Source organism: Ambystoma mexicanum, chromosome 12, assembly GCF_040938575.1.
Source record: "Ambystoma mexicanum isolate Mex_15411 chromosome 12, UKY_AmexF1_1, whole genome shotgun sequence".
NCBI classification, from domain to species: domain Eukaryota; kingdom Metazoa; phylum Chordata; class Amphibia; order Caudata; family Ambystomatidae; genus Ambystoma; species Ambystoma mexicanum.
In genome coordinates, this window is record NC_090936.1 from 526,981,887 (window position 1) to 527,004,439 (window position 22,553).

The following is a 22,553-nucleotide window of genomic DNA, read 5'->3' on the forward strand; positions in this document are numbered from 1 at the left end:
GGGAACTGTCGATAGCTTACCACCATTATGGCCTGACCACAGGGCATTTTATTAGTGGGTGTCACACTCTGACCTTCTGTAAGAGGATGAGCCACCGTATTATGGACCCAGTATTGCTTGAATTCGCACAATAAGCATCACACTGCAGTTGCATTGTTGGGTGCTCCACAGCTCTTTAACTCCTACATGCCCCACCGTATCTTAGCTCACAGATGACCCAGAATAGTTTGCTCCTTTCTTTGGTCTATTGTACACTATTATGTTCCTAGGTGCCCCACTGATCTGCTCAGGGGTATTCCCCTGTGATTAAGCTGCGTTCGTTCATGGGGTCCCCACTGTTGAAGGTTCTGGGATATATCAACATTTGTTTGCTAAACTGTGATTTTCCCAAGTGTTGGCTACCCCAGGGTTTCACCTGGCACTATCTCCCTCCCTCTGGTTCCCGCTGTTGACTGACCTTGTTTGGATTCACCTATTTTGCTAAACATTGGTTTAGGACCAGGTGCTACAAGCTGTCTGCTGTCACAGAATCCAGCCCACTCTAGGGCGCTCCAAGATTTGTCCTCACAGTGGCCCTACCACAAGGTCCACTTCTAGGAGGAGGTTGCCACTGCTATACCTTAAAAGATGCTCTAAATGCTCTCCACTGACTGCCCTTGGTACAAATGGTAGTTTCCACCACATAATTTGCATACCAACTAGACCACAGCTTCACAGCAATTGGCCATCCCCTCCTAAATACATTAGCCATCACATGTAACCCAACAGTGTCTAAATCACTGCCCCAAAGAATGCATCCTTACTCAATAGATGTACATGGCTCATCTCTTGACACATATACTCCAGGTTCTCTCAACACAAGCCACCTAGAAATAGACCCCACACAGTGGGAATTTCCAAGCAGCATGCAATAGCACAGCAGCAAAGCTATCTTGCATGCTTCCTTTGTCTCCACTACCCAGACCCAGCCCCTCATTGTCAGGCCCTATAGCTCTAACTGGCTACGCAAATGTTAGCGCAGCATGGTATAAAGTCCAATGAGATGAAATAACACAATGTGCATTTGAAGAACATACTTTTACCCCTAATTGGGTATCTTGACCCTATAAACAGAGAAAACGTTACCCATTTCAATTGCACTAATTATATGGATACAGGGCTTAGTCGACCTACTCGGATTCAAAATTGTGAACATGCAGTCAAGCTCAGATCCATGTACTGGATGCATGAATCCACTGATCCACAGATCTACCTGTAGACATATGATGACACAACCTAATACGTTACGTGAGATTGGCAACACTGAATATGAAACTCACCTGAGCCTGTACATAGAGCCCACTGGCTATCAGCATCGTAATCGTTAGTTGTGGCACACCAGTACCTTCCATCAGTCCTCCCATCTGTGGTGCAAGAGTAATACTTCTTCTCGTTAAAGGTGAAAGGAAAGGCACAAAAAGCCACAACAGAATTCTCTGGGAGCACTGTAAGAAAATGAATGCATGTTGGCATTTTGTTGCAAGGAAAGCATGAAACTGGTCCAGATGCACACGTAGTTGCTGTCACAGGCAGTGATATATATGTATTAATTTAAAGATACAGCCACTTTTTGATTTTGATTAATTCTATACCTTCTTCTTTATTGTATGGAAGAAACATCGATCAAGCGTTACTGGGTAAGGAAGGCACAATAGTACCCAGTAATGAGTACCATTACAATAGTGCATGAAGACTCTTTAGAGAAAAAATGAAGGAAAGAAAACGCTTAATTGTATTGTATTGTTTATTTTTATATAGCGCAAACAAGCCCTTAAGGCATCAGCGCGCTCACCTAAATAAAATCCAAGTCGCGTGAATAAATAATGAACATAAACAAATAAATAAAAATACAATCATTAAGCATTACACACACAAACACATTACAACCATGCCGGTCCGGTAACAACGGTGCTGGTAAACCTACCGGCATAGTTGTTACCTGAATGGCATAGTAAGACTCTGCGGACGGGTGCCGCTCCACCCGCCAGGGTCTGACCTGGCATGCGGATCTGCACCCGCCCTCCGAGTTTCACAGAATCACTGACAGCGTTATTAACAGTGCCGGTGCTACCGTGATACCCATTCCCACTGATTCCAATGGGACTCAGATGGGAATTGGGACTTAAAATTCCAGGCACCTGACTTCCCGGAACGCTGAGGTTGTAATCCCTCGGTGTTTCCGGCAGGGCAGGCGCCGGTAGATTTTACAAGTCCGGCAGCAACCTGCTGGTTTTACCGGCACGGTTACCACTGGTCTTGTAATGAGCCCCAAAGAAAAACAAAGAAGCATATAAGAAAGGAAAAGGAACAAGAACAGAAACAATCCGCTCAGAGATACAAAAGTAGAAAAAGCAATAAACTTCCAGTTGGGTATACAAGTCGTCCCAACGCAGAAGAAAATACGAAAATAAGGCACTTTATGAATAACTGCGAGGTCCTTGGGTGTCAGATTATATCGAGTGACACAGTGCTCGGCAGTTTTTCAGCAGATCGTAAAACTCTGCACCAACGAAAAGAGGTCTTGAAATAGCATTTGCACAAACTGAGCTGTGCAAAAATTATACTTGCTTCAACAGATCAGTGCAAAGATAACATGTAGCACCAGTCAGTCTTTTCAGATGCCAGCGTCAAATAACTTGGGACCAGCACAAAATTCTTTAACACGTGGGCAGTTCATGTAATCTGGGCCAGTATTAGCAGCAAAATCATTCACTTATATAATTTACCTAAATTATTGTATTGCATCAATGATTTTACTTGCACTCTCTCACTCATCCAATTCACATAATCTGTATCAGACAGTCACACGCATTCCTTCTTATCTCACACACTCTGCCACTCACATTCTCACTCATTATATTTTTTGTATTACATTCCCCATGCTTTTATTTGATTCCTGACCAGAGACGTAATTTGGGGATCACCAGGGGTCGCAGCTGCGGCCCATGGGGGCCACAGTTGCAACCCCTGGGAACCCCCTTGCAACCCCACATTTTTTTAACAAACAATTGAAGCTCCTGGTTTGGCAGGGCCTGTCGCAGTGCAGGGACACCGTCACTCCAGGGGTGGTGGGTTCCCGGCCCGGTCCTCACCTATCAAGGTGAAGGCTGGGCCGGGGAGGCACTCAGAAGGGGCTGGAGCTGACCGTGACATGTGGCACATGTCACATTCAGCTTCAACCCCTTCTCCCTCGGCTTTGTTGCAGCTCGCATACAGGAACCTGGACCCTCTCACAGCTTCCTGGTTCCTGTTTGTGAGCAGCACGGAGGAGCCCACGGTGGCCTAGAAGGATGGACCGAAGCTGCAATAAAAAGGTAATAAAGCTTTTTTTAAAAAAATATGATGTGTATCTTGCTTGTGTGAAATGCGTGTCAGATGTATGTATGTGTAGAGAATGCAATTTGAGGATGTAAGAGAAGGTGTGAGTGACTGGTGGGTGAATGAGAAGTGATGTGATGTGTGTTTGAATGTTCTGGGTGGGTGTGTGCCTGTGTGGAGAATGCAATACGTGGATGTAGGAGAAGGTGTGAGTGATTGGTGGGTGAATGAGAAGTGATGTGATGTGTGTTTGAATGTTCTGGGTGGGTGGGTGTGTGCCTGTGTAGAGAATGCAATCAGTGGATGTAAGAGAAGGCGTGAGTGATTGGTGGGTGAATGAGAAGTGATGTGATGTGTGTTTGAATGTTCTGGTGGGTGTGTGCCTGTGTGGAGAATGCAATACGTGGATGTAAGAGAAGGTGTGAGTGATTGGTGGGTGAATGAGAAGTGATGTGTTTTTGAATGTTCTGGGTGGGTGGGTGTGTGCCTGTGTAGAGAATGCAATCAGTGGATGTAAGAGAAGGTGTGAGTGACTGATGGGTGAATGAGAAGTGCTGTGATGTGATTTGTGTTTTTGAATGAATGTTCTGGGTGGGTGTGTACCTGTGTAGAGAACCAGTTAGTGGATGTAAGAGAAGGTGTGAATGAGTATGAATTTGATGGTGTGTTTTGAATGTTTATTTATTTTTTATTTATATACTGCTTATACACAGGTGAAGTGCTTCAAAGCGATTCAAGGCGGGAAGGGAACAAGGGAATGCAGTAATCATTCCTAGGCCTTGAAGATTCCGAATGATACAAACAGAAAAACTAGCATACAATGCCTGATGACATTTCTCTTAGTGCAAGTGCATGAAATGGTACAGTTGAGACCAACCTCGGAAGGGGGGGTGTAAAACCAGTGGGGGAGGGCAAATGAAGTAACTGTTCCCAGTACCTTTCGGTCATGCATATATACAGACGGAGGTGCAGAGACGGGAGGGAGGGTGGGAGGATCAGAGGATCCGGTCCAGCAGGACCCTGGGTTAAGTGCAGACAGGTTGCCCTGCTGAAGCAGCGTAAGCTGAAAGTGCAGTAATATTGAACAATGTGCAGCGGCCCGGAAGCAAGTGCAAGAGACTGGTGGGGGAGCCTGGTACCTGTAGGCTCTGGAGGAGAACCAGGCAACCAGTCAGCAAAAAAAAACTGAACAGAGTTTGGGAGGAGAAGGAGGGGGAGAGAAAAGAAAGTAGGTTAGCAGGGGAGAGGGAGAAAGAAGGAGGAAGAGAAAAAGAAGGTCTTGAGGAGTTTGCAAAACTTAAGGTGCACCGGCTCAATATGTAGAGAGGCAGGTAGGCTGTTCAAGAGGGAAGCACCTGTAGAGGATAAAGATCTACCCCCAAATCTCTGTTTGTGGAAGCAGCTAACCTGCAGAGAGTAGGAGGAGGACAAGCGGAGGGCTCTAGAGGGAGAGTATTTAGGAAGAGAGCATTGTAGTGCGGGCCCTGGCCCCAGAAAGCCTTGTGTATTATGCAGAGGGTCTTGAACTTGATCCGTGCAGCCACGGGTAGCCAGCACAGGGATTTCAGCGATGGAGAGATACAGTAACATGGCTTGAGGCCAGGGATAAGTCTTGCGGCTCTGTTCTGGACGAGTTGTAGAGGACGGAGAGTAGAAGTAGGAAGATTGAGAAAAGAAAGATGCTGTTTCAATAGTCCAGCGTAGAGAGAACCAGGGCTCTCGAGGTGATGAGCCTCTGGGGGAAAGTTAGAAAAGGTAGAATACCTCTGAGGAGGTGCATTTGGTAGTTGGACTTTTTGGAGATGTCTGAGATGAGAAAAGAGAAGGAAAGAGTCGAAGAGGACCCCAAGATTTGTTGCCTCATTGTTAGGTGAGGGCACAGGGCCAACGGAGGCAGGCCAGTGAAAAAGTGGGAAGGTCGAGCAGGGGTTCCAATGAGGACGATCTGTTTTACTGGCATTCAGGCATAGATCATTAGTAGCACACCCAGTCTGAATCGTGGATAGACAGTCAGGAATGAGCGAGGAGGAGTGTAGCCTGAAAGAGAGCTGTGTGTCATCCACATAACACGGAATGTTAGAGGTAAAGGTAGAGATCCTGCAGGCTAGGGGGGGCACAGGATGTTCTGGGTGGGTGGGTGTGTGCCTGTGTAGAGAATACAATGAGTGGATGTAGGAGCAGGTGTGAGTGAGAGACTGGTGGGTAAATGTGTATGAGTGTGGTAGTGTGGGTTTGAATGTTCTAGGTGGGGTTTGGTGTGTGCCTGTGTGGTGAATCCAGTGTGAGTGAATGTGAGGGAGGATGTACGGGTGAGTGATTGGTGGGTTAAGCCATTGCTTACTGTGGCATGGCAATTATTACTCAGCATCTTTAAAAAAGCAAGCATGATAAGTAGCGTTACCTCACTAGACTGATGTTTTGGTGTAGCGGCCTGTATATTTTTGACTATAGCATGACATTTTATTAACTGAGCATCTATGATGAATCAAGCATGCTAGGTGTTCTTATGGATCTAGACTGGCTTACATTGGAACCAGTTTGGAATGGTATTCATATTGTGACATGTCACTTTTAATGGCCAAACCAACAGGAGTATATTCTTACATAGGAGTACTGGCATAATTGGTAGAGCCAGTTTTGTGGCGAGTGCCAGTAATCATACTATAAAAGAAAATCTTAACGTGGACATGATTATGGTATTATATAGCAATACTAGCATATGTTGGTGGAGCCAGCCTGGAAATGTATGGGCACAGCCAGAATGAAAATGTTTTTTATTCTGGCACATATTGCACAGACTGGAATGATAATGCTTTGGGTAATGCCCTGTGCACTTTTGGTGACTTGCATCTATTGTACTTTTTTCATGATTAACCATACACCCTACAAAACCAATTGTTGTCCTTTTACCCAAATTGTTGGTCTTTTACCCACATTTTCACAGAAAGTGTGATGTGCAATGCACCATTTTAACACATCATTCAAAATATTTTCTCAGGGGTGGGAGAAGAAAGCTTCTTAACCCCCCAACCCAATTTTTGTTAATACGGGCTCCCTCGCTATGCTTTGTCGCGATCACATACTTGTGGCAAATATTTACACCCTCCAAAAACAAAATCTCACCAGCCACCACTGGTGGCTGGTATATTTGTGGACCGGCACCGCCCCCTTCTTTTTATATTACGCTTTGATCATTAGATTTACTTCTTTCACTTGCAGTAGTGCATGCACCTGCGCAGCATAATCATCATGGACATTGCTCACACGTGGTGGTCCGGACCGGCACGGGGTGTGGCATGCCCTGTGCTTTGTTAAGGATCCTACGGGGCCCCCAAAGCATGGCTTGCAGGCAAGCTGCCGAATTCTTTACTAAGCCATTGTGCACCACTGAGTCTGACAAATGTGTAATGTGCAGTGCACACCTTGAAGTCTGCCAGTGAGTCCCCGGGTGAGAAGCAACTCATTCTCAATTTTAAAAAAACTGTGTGCTGACATGGATTTATGTACGCAGAAATTATATTACATTACATGGTGGGGGTGTTTGAAGTCCTCTGACAACCAGTATTACGCTTAGATAATAAAAACTATGGGAGGTCTTGGGTATATTGAAAGAACCTTTTTGAGGTATTATACTCCAGCAAAGATAACATTATCTGGTCCGTTCCTCTGTGTGCACGCAGACCAGTCTAATAGGTTTCTTCTATCGTAGTGGTAGCTGACTCATAGATACATTTATAACCAGGGAATTTTGTTGATACTAAATCCTGGTCAATGATTTAATTTTCAAGCCTTGCTCGTGCAGCATTTATCTCCTGGATAAACAGCAGTGCACGCCTCCCGGGTCAGTGCTTTTTTTGGCTTGTTTAACACAGCAACATCACAGATAACGTGTACTTCTGTATCCATTGATCTATAGATGTTTCATACACTAGCTGTAGCCTGCGTTAGAGATTTCGGTTACCCTGTTACAAATACTGCATTATGTATGTTTTACATAAAGACCTCACGTTGAACTGGAAAATGACATTCCCCAAATGTATGATCATGGACAAATCATGCCTCCCCCTGTGCCTCGGTTCTTACAACTGGCTGAAATGAGAGCGCCTGGAAACACGGGTGCTAGACACATCTGAAAAATCTGAAGGTCGTTTGCCATCACTTCCTGTGATGCCACGTTCTGTGTGGGGTCAAAATACATCACTTGCTGTGATGTCATCAGGGGGTTAAGGGCTGTGTGATGTCAATTCAAATAGCACTGGCATTTTGGTGAAATGACATCCCTGAACCCACTACTTGAGTACCACCCTGTACAGATGTGGTTGTAGGGAATGTGTCATGTGATCAGGGATAACCATAAAGATATAATATAGTGGCTTTGGTGTTGTGAAAACTGTGTTAAGTAATGGATGAAGAGGAGTATAGAGAGGATTAAGTAGAAATATATAGAATGCGTTTTCTGATAGAAAAGTGGGTGAGGAGCTATTGGAAAAGCACAAACTTTGTCAAGTGACTAAAAAAAACAGCAACATGCCAATTCTCACTAACAGGTACCAGCTGTCTTTGATGTAGGAGACCCTAAACATCCTTGTAGTTTTCTGCACACGTTTTCAACTCAGGAATGGCATAAAGAAGAGATACCAAAGCAATATTGTCTATATATGAGCATTAATGAAAATGCTAACAGACAGATCAGCTAATAGCATCCCTCAAGTTAACTTGACCCTTAAGAATGGAGTAGCAATAAATCAAGAAACAAGATCAATTATGCTTCCAGATTTGTTGTCAGACCAAGATGTGATGATGTCCCATGTCTGTCAGAAAGGGTGTCATGAAGGATGACCATGGGGGCTGGGTGCCACACTGCTGCCAATTGCTCCTGATGCAGTGCCCAGCGGTTGTTTAGCTAAAAACTCTGGTCCCGCCCCAAACAACTGAGACAAGGGTCAGGATTTTGTCACATTTGTTAAATCAAGACAACTGATTCAAAAAAATACTTTGAATGAGATGATGAGTGGTGCTGATGGTAACAGCTCTGTGGGGCCTTTCATTCAAGCCCTGTAGTCAGACGATATTTGTTCTATAGCAGGTGCAGTTCACACCTGGTGGCATAGCCTCTTATCGGCACTGAAATACAGCGAGTTCTTAACTGGCGGAGAAGCCCTAACCTGGCGTGAACACTGCAATGCCTCACTGTTTCTGCTCATGCATGAGACTCCAACATGGTAGACCGGCTTTGGAGAATACAAAATACCTGCGTTCCATAAGCAAAACACCAAGAATTAACCATATATTTGAAATCAGCCAAACCTGCACCAGGAAAGTAAACCATTTAAATGTGCCAACCCTCAGATAGAGTCCACCGCAGGGTGAGGGCATACACGCACACAGAAGGAAGCCACACATGAGTAGAGGTGTGGGAGTTTGGAGGTGGAGAAGGAGTGAGTTTGGGAATTGTTTGAAAAGGGGAGAGGCAGATGGAGCAAAGGAGACTGGAATTGGCAGAATAAAAAGAGAAGGAGGAAGGGAGAGGAATTGGCAGAATAAAAAGAGAAGGAGGGAGTGTGAGTGAGATCTGAGGATGAGGTGATTGTGAAAGAAGGATTACAGGAGCATGAGGAGGAGGTAAAATCCAAGGATGAGGTGGTCGGGAAACAAGTGACAGATGAGCAGGAACAGAGAGTAAGACCTACATGATATGATATGGCATTTATAACACGCCTATACACAAGTGTTTCAAGGTGCAATAAGGCATGGGAGGGGAACAAGGGGACAAACAACGATCCTACTAGGACAGGTGTCATTCAGATCGCGGAAGTGCATGGGAAGGGAGGAAAGGAAAGTGCAGTACATCGGAGTAGATAATAACAATAAATAAAATAAATAGAGGCCAGAAAGCGGCAAGTGCAAGGGATACAGAACAGTCCCAGAGTGCGCGGGTTGCCAGGTGGGCAGTGCAGGTGTGTGACGCTGGCAGGCGAGAGACCTGAGCCCGGGATCAGAAGGGTGTCCAGGTAGCCAGTGAAGTACCAGATTCAGCCAAGAGGTCAGCAGAGCAGAGGAGAGGAGGAGAGATGGCAGAAGCAAAGAGAAAGGTTTTGTGGTCCTTCCGGAACTGGAGATGGTTCTCCTCAAGTTTAAGGGAGGCAGGGAGGCTGTTCCAGAGGGAGGCGCCAGCCGAGGAGAGAGATCTACCACCAACTCGTTGCTTGGAGAAGCGACTGAGCATGAGCGAGTTGGAGGCGGATGAGCGAAGAGCTCGAGAAGGAAGATATTTAGGAAGAGCGAGTTGGAGGTATTGAGGACCCAGGCCACAGAAGGCCTTGTGGACGATGCAGAGGGTTTTGAACTTAATCCTCGCAGCCACTGGGAGCCAATGCAGAGATTTCAGTCCTTGAGAGATACGATCCCTGGGCTTGAGGCCAAGGACAAGTCTCGCAGTCCTGTTCTGGATGAGTTGCAGAGGGCGGAGAGTAGAGGCAGGCAGATTAGGAAAGAGGCTGTTGCTATAGTCCAGCCTAGTGAGAACCAGATCTCTGGAGGCAGTGAGCTTCTGGGGAAGGAGAGGAAAGGCAGAATACCTCTGAGGAGGTGTAGCTGGTAGTGTGACTTTGTGGAGACGTCAGAGATGTGAGGAGAGAAGGAGAGTGTGGAGTCGAAGATGACCCAGAGGTTTTTGACTTTGCAGGTGGGAGCGGGGAGAGGACCAAGAGAGGCCGGCCTAAGAGCAGCAGAAAAGGAGGGAGCGGGTGTTCCGATGAGGAGAATATCAGTGTTACTGGCATTAAGGCAGAGGTCATTGATGGCACACCACTCCTGCATAGCAGACAGTCAGAGATGAGGGAAGGAGAGGAGGAGGTAGAGGGTAGCCTGAAAATGACACACACGAGGTGGTTGTGTGAATGGAGGACCAGGGGAGCAGAAGAAGAAGGTGGTAAAGAGGACAAGAAGTGGCCAGGAGTTTGGAGGAAGAACAATGCCCACCCAGACTACAAAGCGTGTGTGAATGGTGGGAAGAGGCACAAGCTTGTGGCGAGTTGTCAAGGTGGTGTTTGAGGAGCCTTCAGGGAGCCAGATCTCTGAATGGATGGTAGAGGAGGTTCTGCTAGGCACACGTTTACATTGAGTTAGTGGGGAGGGGACACAAAGAAGGCAGATAGCCCGGAAGGGTAATATCCTGGTAGAAGTAAGTTTGCCATGGACTAGGCCATAGGGCTTAACACTTTCAACCCTGTGTGCCTCCCTGTATAGACTAACTAAACAAATGTAATTTTAGCTGTGGTTCTTTAAGGCATGGTGAGATCTTCAAACTATCATCCAATATCAGTCAAGCTCAGAACCAGGACCCACCAAACTCTATTAAGAGTCCCTGAAGAAAGGCTGAGAATGGTAGTGTAAGGTAGGCCCAAAACCTGCAATGAGTAAAAATTAATCCAAAGAGCAAAAAGTAGTGCACAAGGTTGCAAGAATAACAACGTTTATTACATACAGTTTTGGACGGGAATAAAAGACAAGCTTCATTCAACGCATCATCATTAAATGGTGGTATATATTTAAATATATTTGGCCAGTTTTACACTATTAACCATGTAATGGATAAAGCTGCCACTATTCACAGTAGTTGCAACAGTAATCACTGCGTTTTCCTTGTCAACCGTTCGCAACATATTTTTCATAGCTTTCTTGATTTTGCACTGTGGTCTCCAAAGAGCTGATATCCACATGTGAAGCCCAAACATTATACAAAGAACATAACCTGCCTAAGAGCCCTTTCTTATCACTATCTCCTCTCTCAAAACATGTAGAAAATACTTGTGCTTTAATAATATGGCCTTACATCTCTGAGAGTTTCACGTTGCACATTATCCTTTTACGTGACACTACGGTAGGTACACCCATCAGCTCATGTTCCAATTGAATAAATCCTATTTTGGGCATTCTTAATAATGTTCTTAGGATCTTACCTTCCAGTGTATTTAGTTCCTTTTCAGACGTACTTGCCCAGACTTCAGCCCCATAAAGCAAACTCAGACAATTTTCAATCTATACAAGAAGAGTATTGTGCTCATAGGAATACCCCCTTGTTTGCTTATAAAGCTATTAATTGCTTTCACCAATTGCAATGTTCGCCCTTTCACATACTCCTAATGTTTAGCCCATTTTAACTTATCATCAACAGGTACCCCTAGGTACTTATAGGTAGACACTTGCTCTGTTGGTTTCATTTTGATACTCATTAGACATTTACAAGGTTTTTTTGCCCACCTTCAAAAAACACATGTTTGATCTTCTCACTATTAATTTTCAGACCTGTTAATTGTGTTTATAATCCCTTTGGGGTATAATCCAGGAACACCAGATTGTCTGTGTTTCCCAGCCATCCATCTCTCAAACCACCATATTTAGGTGGACACGTCTTAGAAATGTTAAAGGAACTATCAAGGACTGCCAGATATAGATTTAAAAGGGTTGGGGCAAATATGCATCCTTGTTTTATGGCCCTTAGAGTGGGAACCCACTCCATAACATACCCCTGCCCATACAGAAAAACTCTCACCCTCGTATTTGAATACAATTTTATAATCATGGCTAGCAACCCATTGGGAATGCCTCAAGAGACCAATTTATTCCATAACTGGGTTCTTATAATCGTATCGAAGGCGGCAGAAAAATCAATAAAAGCACAGTATACAGGTAGCTGGCCCTTGTCCCATGCATGCTCCACCAATGTCACCTAGGTATTTAAGTTGTGTACAGTACTGGTCTGCCTCCGAAATCCAGTTAGATTTGGGTTTAAGATATTATTGTTTTCAATCCATATATTTGACTCATCTATTAAAACCTGGGCAAACAGTTTGGCAGGAATATCCAACATAGCCAACATACGATAGTTGCCCGCGTTATTACAGCAACCCTTTTTATACACAGGCAGACTATTACTATCCCTCCAAGACTTGGGCATTTCCCCTACCTTACCAATACTATCGAAAATTACCCCTAAAATGGTCACCCATTTAAGCCTATTACATTTTAAAAGGGCATTAAAAGTCCCGTCCAGGCCTGCTGCTCTAGAAGAGTTTAAACTAGATATTATTTTCATGAGCCCCGATATTGCGATCTTGGAACTCCAAGTTGTAGACTGCTCTCATTCAAAAGGCACATGTCTAAAGAGAGCACCTAATTTCGATTCAATATAAATGATCTATTCCCTGTCAGGTACACTATTTACTGGAATATTCCTCCTTTTGGTCCCATTAATTAAGTTCCATCCCTCTCTTGTATCCTTTTGCCTTGCTGCCAGCACCACTTTTCCCATATCTCAAATGCTTTCTCATTCTTGTACCGCCTCAACCATTTCCTAAAATCACTTTTATATTTTTTAATATTTTCCATTACAAAATGGTAATCGGGGTCTAGACACAAAATATTGAGAATGCTTTTAATCTTGTGCCGCAATTCTCTTTTCTTTCGCAGTTGACATTTTTCCATCAGAACCTCAATTTTTCCTCATATCTCTATTGCATCTTTCATCACAGGATCTATACTTCCTATTCGGTGAAACATCCAACATTATATATTCAAACATTTATTCATAATCTCCAATTTGTTTACCTTCAGCCCCTGGGCCACCAATTCCTTTTATAGCAAGACAAATTTCCAACGCAACCTCAGCCCTATTATGGGCAACTTCTAAAGGATTTATATTCGTCCCCGCCACAATGACCATTTAACATTATAAGGTTAAGTACAATGCCTTTGCCCAATCTATTCCTTTCTGATTAACCGCCACAATGTCTAGAGTTGCCGATGACTTCTTATGAGTTCAACAAGTTAACCCTCCTGGTATTTTTGCATTAAAATCTCCGGCCACCAATACTGTAGTATTTCTAGCTACTTCTGCTAATATACTAGTCACCCACTTTATGTTAACTATATGGTATATTGCATTGAGTGGGTCATATACATTGAATAATTCCTGATAGAATGCATTTAATTTAGAAATCATAGCTGCCTGTGGTGTATCCATATTCTTAACAATCTTTGATATATCCCATGGTGGTTGCACAGTTAACATTAACCCTTTCTTAGGTCTTCCTTTAGAGCCCTTCATAGCAAACACTTGAAAGGATCGACCAACCTGGTTTTCTTGAAGCAACATTATTCCAAATAGTTCTACATTTTCCCATACGCCTCCCTTCTGATTTCCATTATGCGGTTCTAATCCCATCACACCTTTTTCTGAATGCTTAAGGGGATATTTCCTGACTTCCTCGGACATAGGTCCCTGAGGTATTCTATTGGGATCGCACGGTTTACTTTTCACCTCCAGCCCCCAAGTATTTTTCACCCTACTTTGGAACTTCTTCTGATCTGCAACCCTAAATTTAACCTCAAGTAGCCTTACAGGTGTGCAGCGATAACCACGCTTAAATAATTCCACCTCAAAGTTCAGAATAAACTATAATATTCTCTCTGTATTAAACTGTAAGTTGGATATAGGTAATATTTCATCATCAACTTAGCCCACAATTTTGATATCTTCAGCTGTAATTACCCGTAAGGGTACCACACTGTTTAATACTTTCAAAATGGTAGATCTATTTAACACAGGATGACTATCCATATCCAAAACAACCTGGTATGAAATGATATGATAGGTTATTTATAACATGCTTAAAACCCAGAGGTTTCTAAGCGCAGACCTGGGGATCGAACCTGTGTTGCTCCGTGTCGTCTTGCTTCCAAGGCAAGCATGTTGCTGCTGAGCTATTCTCCCGGGACAACCTGGATTTGTAATGCACTGTAAAGGGGATCAGTTTCTTCCTTACATATGTTCCTGTTCCTCATAATGCTATCATCTAACTGTATTGTAACATCTTTCTGTTTGTTTCCTGCCTTAGTCCTGATTGCTCAAAATAAAACTTCAACATCCCCAAGTACCTCATCCAATAAACCACTTCCCACTTGAGTCTTCTTTTTTCTCTGTACTACACTTTTTCTATAATTTTAAATTTTTTTCTATTTGTTTTATTGGTTAAATACACATTTTCAACCTTTAACAAATCCGTCAGTAACCTTCCCAGTTCCCTTCCCCACCCTTCCTTCGGGACCACGGCCTGCTCTCAGGATTCGTTGTTGTCCTCTTTTAGTTCTTTTAGAATCGATTCTATGAATCTTAGAGCTTCCAGGGTGGGTCCAATTTTTGAACCGTCAAAATTCTTTCCCAGTATTTCTCATCCATTGACGTATTTATATTTACCACCCACTCTCCTAAATATAGGTTCCTTTGGGTGTTTAATACAGGACAAGAAAACAACCAATGTTTAATCGATTCCCTCGTCTCTGGTTCCTTGCAAAATCGACAAGTAGCCTCTTCCAGTGGGATTTGTTTCCTTAAATATTGAACCTCCCTAGTTGGCAAGATGTTTAGCCTACATCTCATCAGGGGGTCCCTGTATTTCAATGAGAGAAACCTTTGCAAGTACGGTGGGGGGTCATTCAAGGCCTTTCATTCCCAGATGATGTTATGAAAGTTGGTATTTTGCCTCTTTAGATTATCTGTTACTTCCCAGTCTTTTTCCCGTAGAGTTTTCTTTGCTTTATCTGGGTTATCTTTAAGCGTGTCAATTTTGATATTGTAGTGCTCTAGAATTTCAAGGCAATTCTGTTTCCAAGTGTTGAGATTGGGATCTGCATTTGTTACCTCTTTATTTGCCAACACTTCAAATGAAATAGGGGGTTTGTCTAAGATACACTTTCGAAACAACGAGAGTGTTTTCCACAGCACTATTGACTCCATTGATTGCAGTCGCAGTTCATGCCTTATTATGGATACAGAGAGGCAGTTTGGAAGCCTAAGTACCTTCCTCCAGAAAAGTGCCTCGAGGACCCCCCACGTCTTTCAATGTAGATTTAGCAGGGATTCCGCTCCGTAAGTCAATATTGCCACAACCTTTTGTTTGTAGAATAGAATTAGCGGCATCATTGAAAAGGTTCCGTAGCGTCGATGGAGAGCACAAGCTTGGTTGGATAGTTTAGTACGTTTTTCTTTGATACAATTCAGTTGAGCCTGCTCATTGATATTTTTGTTAATTTGGGCTCTGAGATAAACTGTTGCGTCAACTATTTCAAGAGGTTGCTTGTCCAGTGACCAGGTGAATCTTTTTTTTTGTTGTAGTTTTGGATCTTCGAGCTGACTGCATTATTAGGACCATAGATTTTTTTACGTTGACTTTCAAGTGATTTTTACTTAAATAGGTCTTGAATTCCGTCATTCGTCTTTGTAGACCTATTGGGGTTTGGTATATAAATACGACGTCATCCGCATATAAGATCCATGAGAGCTCCTCATCCTGAAAAACTGGGGGAAATGCTCGGATTTGTTTCTGGGATTCCTTCATGTCTGCTAAATACAGAACAAACAGAAACGGTGCCATGGCACACCCTTGCTTTATGCCTTTGGACGTCTGGATCTTTTCTGTCAGGTCACCACCTTTGGAGACCAGTATTTGAACTGAGGTGTTTGTATAGAGTTCTTGGATAGCCTCAAGCAAATCCCCCGGACAGTTCCATTTTCTTAATTTGGCCCAGAGTAGTTCCCTACAGATCCCATCAAAGGCCTGTTCGAGGTCGATGAAGCCCAGGTATATGTTCTTTTTCTGCTTTAATGCCCGTAGTTTTAACATATTCAGGATGAATAAATTCAAAGAGGTTCTGACACCACTCATGAATGATGTTTGCCGCTTATCTAGGATTCCAGACTTTATTGCCCAGCTCTTTAAGTATCTCAGTAAGATGGAACAGAACAGTTTTCCTATGGAATCTAGGAGGGCAATTGGCCTATAATTCCTCGGATTATTCCGGTCCCCTTTTTTTGTATATCGTCACGATTAGCGCCTCTTACCAGGACTGTGGAATTGTTCTGGTTTTTAGTATCTGATGGAATAATACTAGAATAAAATCTGCCCATTCCTCCTTATTTACCTTTAACATGCAGTTCGAAATACTATCCGGACCGGCAGCTCTTGATGAGCTCAGCTTTTGTATCCTTAATAATATGTCTTCCTTATCAATGTCAATACACCACTCATTCCCAGGTCTTTGCTTGGTCTTAATTGCCTCTTTCTCCTGGAAGAGGTCAGTGTAAAATTTTACCCATTGCGTCTTTGACACATTACTAGATTTTAGGGCTGTCTGGAAGTCATCACCCTTGTTGTTTATCTCCCATAGGGACCTTGAATTTGATGTACTTATTGCTGCCATCATTTTTTCGGCGTCTGCTTGTATTCTCCACACCCTAGAGGATTTTAACCAGTTTTTGTAGGTCTGCTTGCACTGTTTTATGGATGACTCTTTATTAGGGTGGGTGCTTTTCTGAAGGCGTCTCAGCGCTAAACGATATTCCCTTCGCTTTTCCACCAGGGCTTTGCTATATGAATGTTTCCTTACAAGGACATTATTTTTGTTTGTTCCTCGCTTGGTTTCGAACTCCTTCAGTAGTCAGCCATATTCTGCTGTTTCATGATTCTCTTCAAAGTTGTGAGATAGCCGCTCTGCCAATTCTGGAATTACCTGTGCTTTTATTTTTAGCCTATTTCTTCCACATGATACTTCCATTTCGGGGACAGTACATTTCAACTCATCTGTCTTCCAAAGGAGTTCTATTTCTAGAAAAGCATGATTGCTTGCTTTCTGAGGGGTTACTTTAAAGGAAATGGTCCATGGCAGGGTGTTTCTAGCAACGAAACAGTAATCCAGGCAAGCACTTGTTGAGTTTGCAGACCAAGTGTCGGACCCTGGGATATCACCTGTTGTTTGGCCATTTAACATTGACAGCTCTCTAATGTCCATTTCAACTAGTCAGCGTTTTTCATTAGATTCCAGAGTATTTCTTCTTTTTAGCAGGCCCTGTTTATCCAGCAGTTTGATGTTCAAATCACCACATATGATGATGAATTGGTCATCATCCTCTAGCATTGATGCATCAATAGCTGCCAAAATATCCGCTAGATATTTACTTGTTTCTGATTCTGGGGTACTCCAGTATGTATTTAATAGGAGTAGTCTCTTTTCATGCCATCCTCTATTTTTCACGATTCTAATAACCTGTAGAAGAGGGTTCGGTGTCAGATGTTCTAAGACTTGGAGTTGGCAGTCATCTTTCACTAGGGTTATGAGCCCCGCACAGGGTCTCCCTAAGGGTCCTTTCTGTGCCAGATTTATATAGACCTGATAACCTTCGCACACAGGAGTTGTTCTAATCCAGCTCTCTTCTAGGCAGATTAGTTCATATTTTCCTAGAAAATTACTTTCTCCTGAGTATAGGTGGCCAAATCCCTGTGTATTCCATGAGGCCAGGAGAGGTTTATTCCCCTCTCCACTGTAAATGGCCTATTGTCTCTTTTTCTCCATTCTAATACTTGGGGTACGTGGTCGCATTTCATCTTTCTTCTGTGTCACATCGATATCTCCTGCCCCTTTGGCCTTCTGGCTGGAATTATCAATCGTAAATCTCAGCTTTGCTAGCAGGTTATCTGCCGATTTTCGATATCCATTTGCTTTGTTCGATTGACCTACGCTGGGGTCTACTGTGTCGTCTTGGTATTGTAAGGTTCTTACATTTTCGTTTGGCCTCTCGTCCTGTCGGGCCTTAATAGATTTCCTTTCAAATGTTTTCATGATTTTTTTCAACCCTCTCTTCTATGGGTCTGGGGGCCTTGGCCTCGCGCCAATCTCTTTTGCGCTCGGGATCCATAAGTCTATAGCCCCAGGCCTCCAGCCTGCTCCTTGCGCCCCACAATCTTTCTTTGAGCTTGCTTGTTCTCAGATGTAACAAGATCACATCCGGCTTTTGTTCATCAATGAACTCAACGATTACCACATCGTCACTGTAGATTCTTAAGGTTCGAGGTAGATCGTTAAGTATCGCCATCAGTCTAGTCCTGTTCAGCACTATTCTTTTTTTGTCTCTCCAGATTCGTTCCATTTTTAGTGTGTGGAGGCCTACGGGCAGCCCCATTACACCTCAGCTCTCCCCTTTCTGATGTTTTGTCGTAGGCTTTTCCGAGTTCCTGTGTCTTGAGTGCTTACTCCCTTGCTTGCTCGACTGGCTGTCTACACTCATCTGGAGTCGTGATCTCCGTCTGGCTTCCAGCTGTTTTAATAGATCTAGACTCTTGTGGGTGCTTCTTCTGCAATCCAAAGACGTTGTTCTTATGTCTTGGTTTTTGACATCTTTCTTTTTTTCTTTAAGATCTTTTGGCAGGTGGTCCCGAGATTTTGCTCTCCAGTGGAGTCTTTTATCTTGGTACCTGTCCCTTGGATTCTTTTTGGCATTCCAACGTTCCTCTTTCAGGTGCTCGGACCGATCCTGACCCTGTTTTGCCCCTTCGTTTTTCGTTGTTTTTTTCCTTAGATTTTTTAAATGTAATTGTTCCTTTGTTTTTGTTTTTTGTTTTTTTCCTATTGGAACACGATCTAGCTGCTTATCTATTGCTTGCCACTCAGATAAGCTAATATTGTCCCACTGTTCGTCCTCTTTGATTTCCTCGATTGTTTTTATGAGGTCACTCAAACAGTCACTTGTATCCAAATCGTTTTCATTCTGTGTGTTCCATTCCCCGGCTTGGGGCATGTTGTGTTTGTTTACAGCTTTCTCCTTCGATCCGCTCAACAGGTTTATTTCTCTCCTAGACTTTTTTGGGTAAAGGCTCTACAAACTCCTCTGTAGGCAATTTAATGTTTCTTAGGAAGGCTCTCGAGCCGTTAGCTTTGCGTTTGGTAGCCTGTTTTTTGGTTTTCTTTTGGTTTAGTCCTTCAGGTTCTTTTTGTGCTGGGTCTTCTAAGCCAGTGTTCTTTTTGTCCTGTGGCTGTGTGGGTTCCTTGAAAATCTCATAGCTCGATTTAATCGCCTCATCATCCAATATCAACAGACAATCTGAGTTAATCGGCTTAGGTGCTTTTAGGCCCTTCCCTAGAACTAGGGGTCCAACGACCTTTTGCTTTGATTTGTCTGTTTCAGGATGTTTCGTCCTCGGATCTATCTGATCCTGCTTTCTTGTTAGACTCTGTTTTGGATCCATGATCAGTGAGGATTGCTGATTGCGCTTTCTTATCCACTTATGATCTTCTAGGATTGCTTCCATCAAGAGTTGCTTGTCATTTGATTCCTGACGCGCCAGATCACACAGGCGATTTTCCCACTGGTGTGACAAGTCTGACTCATTCTGCAGTCTCGCTTCCAAATGCTTCGTAAAAGAAACTATATTACCCACCCCCTCATCAGTTTTCAGAGTTAAGGTATGTAGTGTACTGCAGAGTTTCATTGATAGATTCATAGAGTTTCAGAAATGGGGCAAGCGTGATATTCAATGCTGCCATCACCACATTCTGAGTATGGGCGAGATCATCCATCCTCCCCTTGTAGCACAGAACACTTATTTTCCCCAGGGGGATGTCATTGATCCCCATTGTCTTGGTCTTGTTGAAGTCCCCCTGGGGGAGTTGGCCTCCATGATCCATCTGTCTGAGGCTTAAAGTTTGATGTACTTTGCTCCATAATTGTGAGGGGGTTGAGTCAGGTTCGTTCATTGGGTCTTCGACATCATCAAGCGCAGCCAATTTGTCCTTAATAAAAGAGAGGCTTCTCCTTTTTTCCCTTACTATTTTGCCTGTAAGGTTAGAGATGTCCTGAATTAGTTTGGAAGCAAGGCTAGAGTTGCTAGGGGTTTCATAGGCCTCGTCACTGAGGCCTAATTGGGAGGCAATGTCCAACTGGGATCCGCTCCTCTGCTTCATGCTATAATCCCCACTTAGCTCCGTAGTATTGAAGATATCGGGAGTGCCTGAGTAGCTCAGTCGTGCACCCATCACTGGTGTAAAAGTCCCGGCATGATTTTCCCCCGGCTTCTTCTGCTCCTCTTGGGGATGCAGATGTCCTGCCGGGCTGATGGATTTATCTCCGGAAGCAGATTGCAACTGGGGCAGATCTTTCACTGCGGTTAATGCTTCTTTTACCAACCCCTTCAGATTAGTATTTACATCGAGATTGTCCATCATTCCCTTTGCTTGTATTGGTGATTCTTCTAGCCTTACTGGATCACTCCGCACTTCAGGGTCCATGAGTGGAACTTGTTCTTGTGATTCCAACCCTAGTGGCTTTCCTTTCATAACCTGGCCTGCTGGGACCTCCTTGCTTGGATACTCGAAAGTCAGGGTCTCCAAGTGTAGCTCCAGCATAGGACAGCTCTCACTTGCCTCATCTACCAGATTGTCCCAACCATGCATCTGCAAACTGGTAGGGTCAACCGGATTCGGGCACCTCTCTGTCAACTTCGAGTGGGGTACCCTGTCCCCCATATCGTTCTGTGGGGTGTGCTGGCTTGTATCCCCCAAAGTCATCGCAGCCACTGATATATAAGTTTTACAGGTCCAGGTGAGACCTGTATGATTGTTTTTTCCGGCTCATCCCCCCTGCCCAGTGAGTCTGTGGATGGGCTTTCTCCCGTATCTGGCATAGATGTTAATGGCAAGCCCTTCTCCTGGGCTTTGGAGAGGAAGGCAAGGCGGCTTTGTTTCAAAGGCACTAAGCCTTTGTTGATACCTCCCCTGGCCGGTGACAGGCCCCGGGCAGGAGGCGGGTAGGAGGCTATGTGCCTGCCTTACCTGGTGTCTTGTTTTCACTCTTTCTTCCGCCCCCGGTTCCGAGGAGTCGCTTTTGAGGCGACCCATCGACGTGCAGCTCCTCTCTGGATATTAAGTGCAGGCGGGTAAGATTATCTCGGCTAGCAGATTTCGTTCAAATCCGCGCCCGCCGCTCCACCAGCAACACTGACTGGGTGGATCAAAGGCCTGTGGCCCGCAGTCTCCACTTTATGGTGATCGGTGTAAGTTCTTTCACTTAGGGGTGTGTCTGATGTTCAACCACTTTATATTCCGCCAAAGCCGCCAAACAGCCTAACAGCACCAGCCCTTCTGCCACCAGGGCTTAGGCCGCTCGGGTGTCAGTGCGGTCAATTTAAAGATGCCGGCGTAGTCACGTGACCGCGTCACGTGTTCCTCAGCGGCTCCGAATGAGCCGAATGCTTGCAATGCTGCTTGGAGGGGGGAGCTGGCTGAGAATAGAGAGTAAGTTCAGGATAAAATGACACACTCCTGGTGCTCCGTTGCCAAAATCCACAATGTTATTGTCTCTGCCTTTTCTTTAATTGCACCCTTATTATCACAATCACCCTACACGACTTTCTGATGTGGGAGTTTCCTTCAATGACTTGTGTATCTTACTCCTTCCATATATGACCGCTTGGCGATATACTTTTTTCTTTCATCTCCCTTGTATCATACTCTCCAATCCATCTTCCTGCATTGAGGGCACTACTTCCACCTCTTTGCTTGGCCCATTATTCACTTCACAGACATTCATTATTTCAGGGTTTCATAGATGGTCCGTATTAAAGTCTTTTTCATCCTGCACAACCAAAAGATCTTTCATACCCCCTCGACCTTATTTGCCCTCCCGTCACTTTCATCCAAGCCATTTACTAAAATTCTATAATGCCTATAAGTTGCTTTAACAACAGAGATTGCGGATCTACTTTCTTTTCCAGAAAGTTTTTTCACCAATGTTGTTAGTAGGTTTCCCAATACAGTGAACTTCGTCGTTGCTGAACAACTGGCCACGCTAGTCAGAAATTCATTCATATTTTCAAATGTGCCTCGCCCCTCCGCCCCCCCAATGTAGGTAAACCCACTTAAACCCACCTGGTTTTCAACAAATAAAATTGCACTGGAGCAGGGGTAATTACTTAGCACCGGAGCTCGATGTCTAGCAATAGAGTCTACAAAACCACCTGTGACTGTTTTCTAGCACCATCGCCCTCATTTAAAACCAAAGCGGGCACTGTTGTACTATTCACCAGTAGAAAATCCACTCTCACATCCTCATTAATTCCTCAATTTTCATTGTGTATACTCTCTTAGAACGTGAGCACATTCACCCCGGTTGTATTACATTACTAACCTGTTCAATTGATTTCGATCCCAAACACACCCATGAGATTGTAAAGTCTTCAATCATAAAGCTCTGATTAAAGATATATCAGAAAAAGTGGAGAGCACACCGAGAGAGTCTCCACTGACATCTAAACCGCCTAAGACAAGTCCATACTTGGTTTATGTACAACACACTTGACAAAGAGTGG

The 22,553-nt window shown here is 44.0% G+C and overlaps 1 protein-coding gene across 3 annotated transcripts in view; it reads right to left on the minus strand.

Annotated features, from left to right (window-relative positions):
- Window positions 1–22,553, minus strand: part of LOC138513745 (scavenger receptor cysteine-rich type 1 protein M130-like) — a 490,460-nt gene that overhangs the window by 405,684 nt on the left and 62,223 nt on the right. For all 3 annotated transcript variants that reach the window (XR_011281805.1, XM_069628827.1, XM_069628828.1), the window contains exon 3: window positions 1,320–1,484. Coding sequence is in view for 2 of the 3 variants with exons in the window: in XM_069628827.1 (XP_069484928.1) it covers window positions 1,320–1,484 (165 nt within the window). In the remaining variant the exon portion in view is untranslated. The remainder of the gene's footprint in view (window positions 1–1,319; window positions 1,485–22,553) is intronic.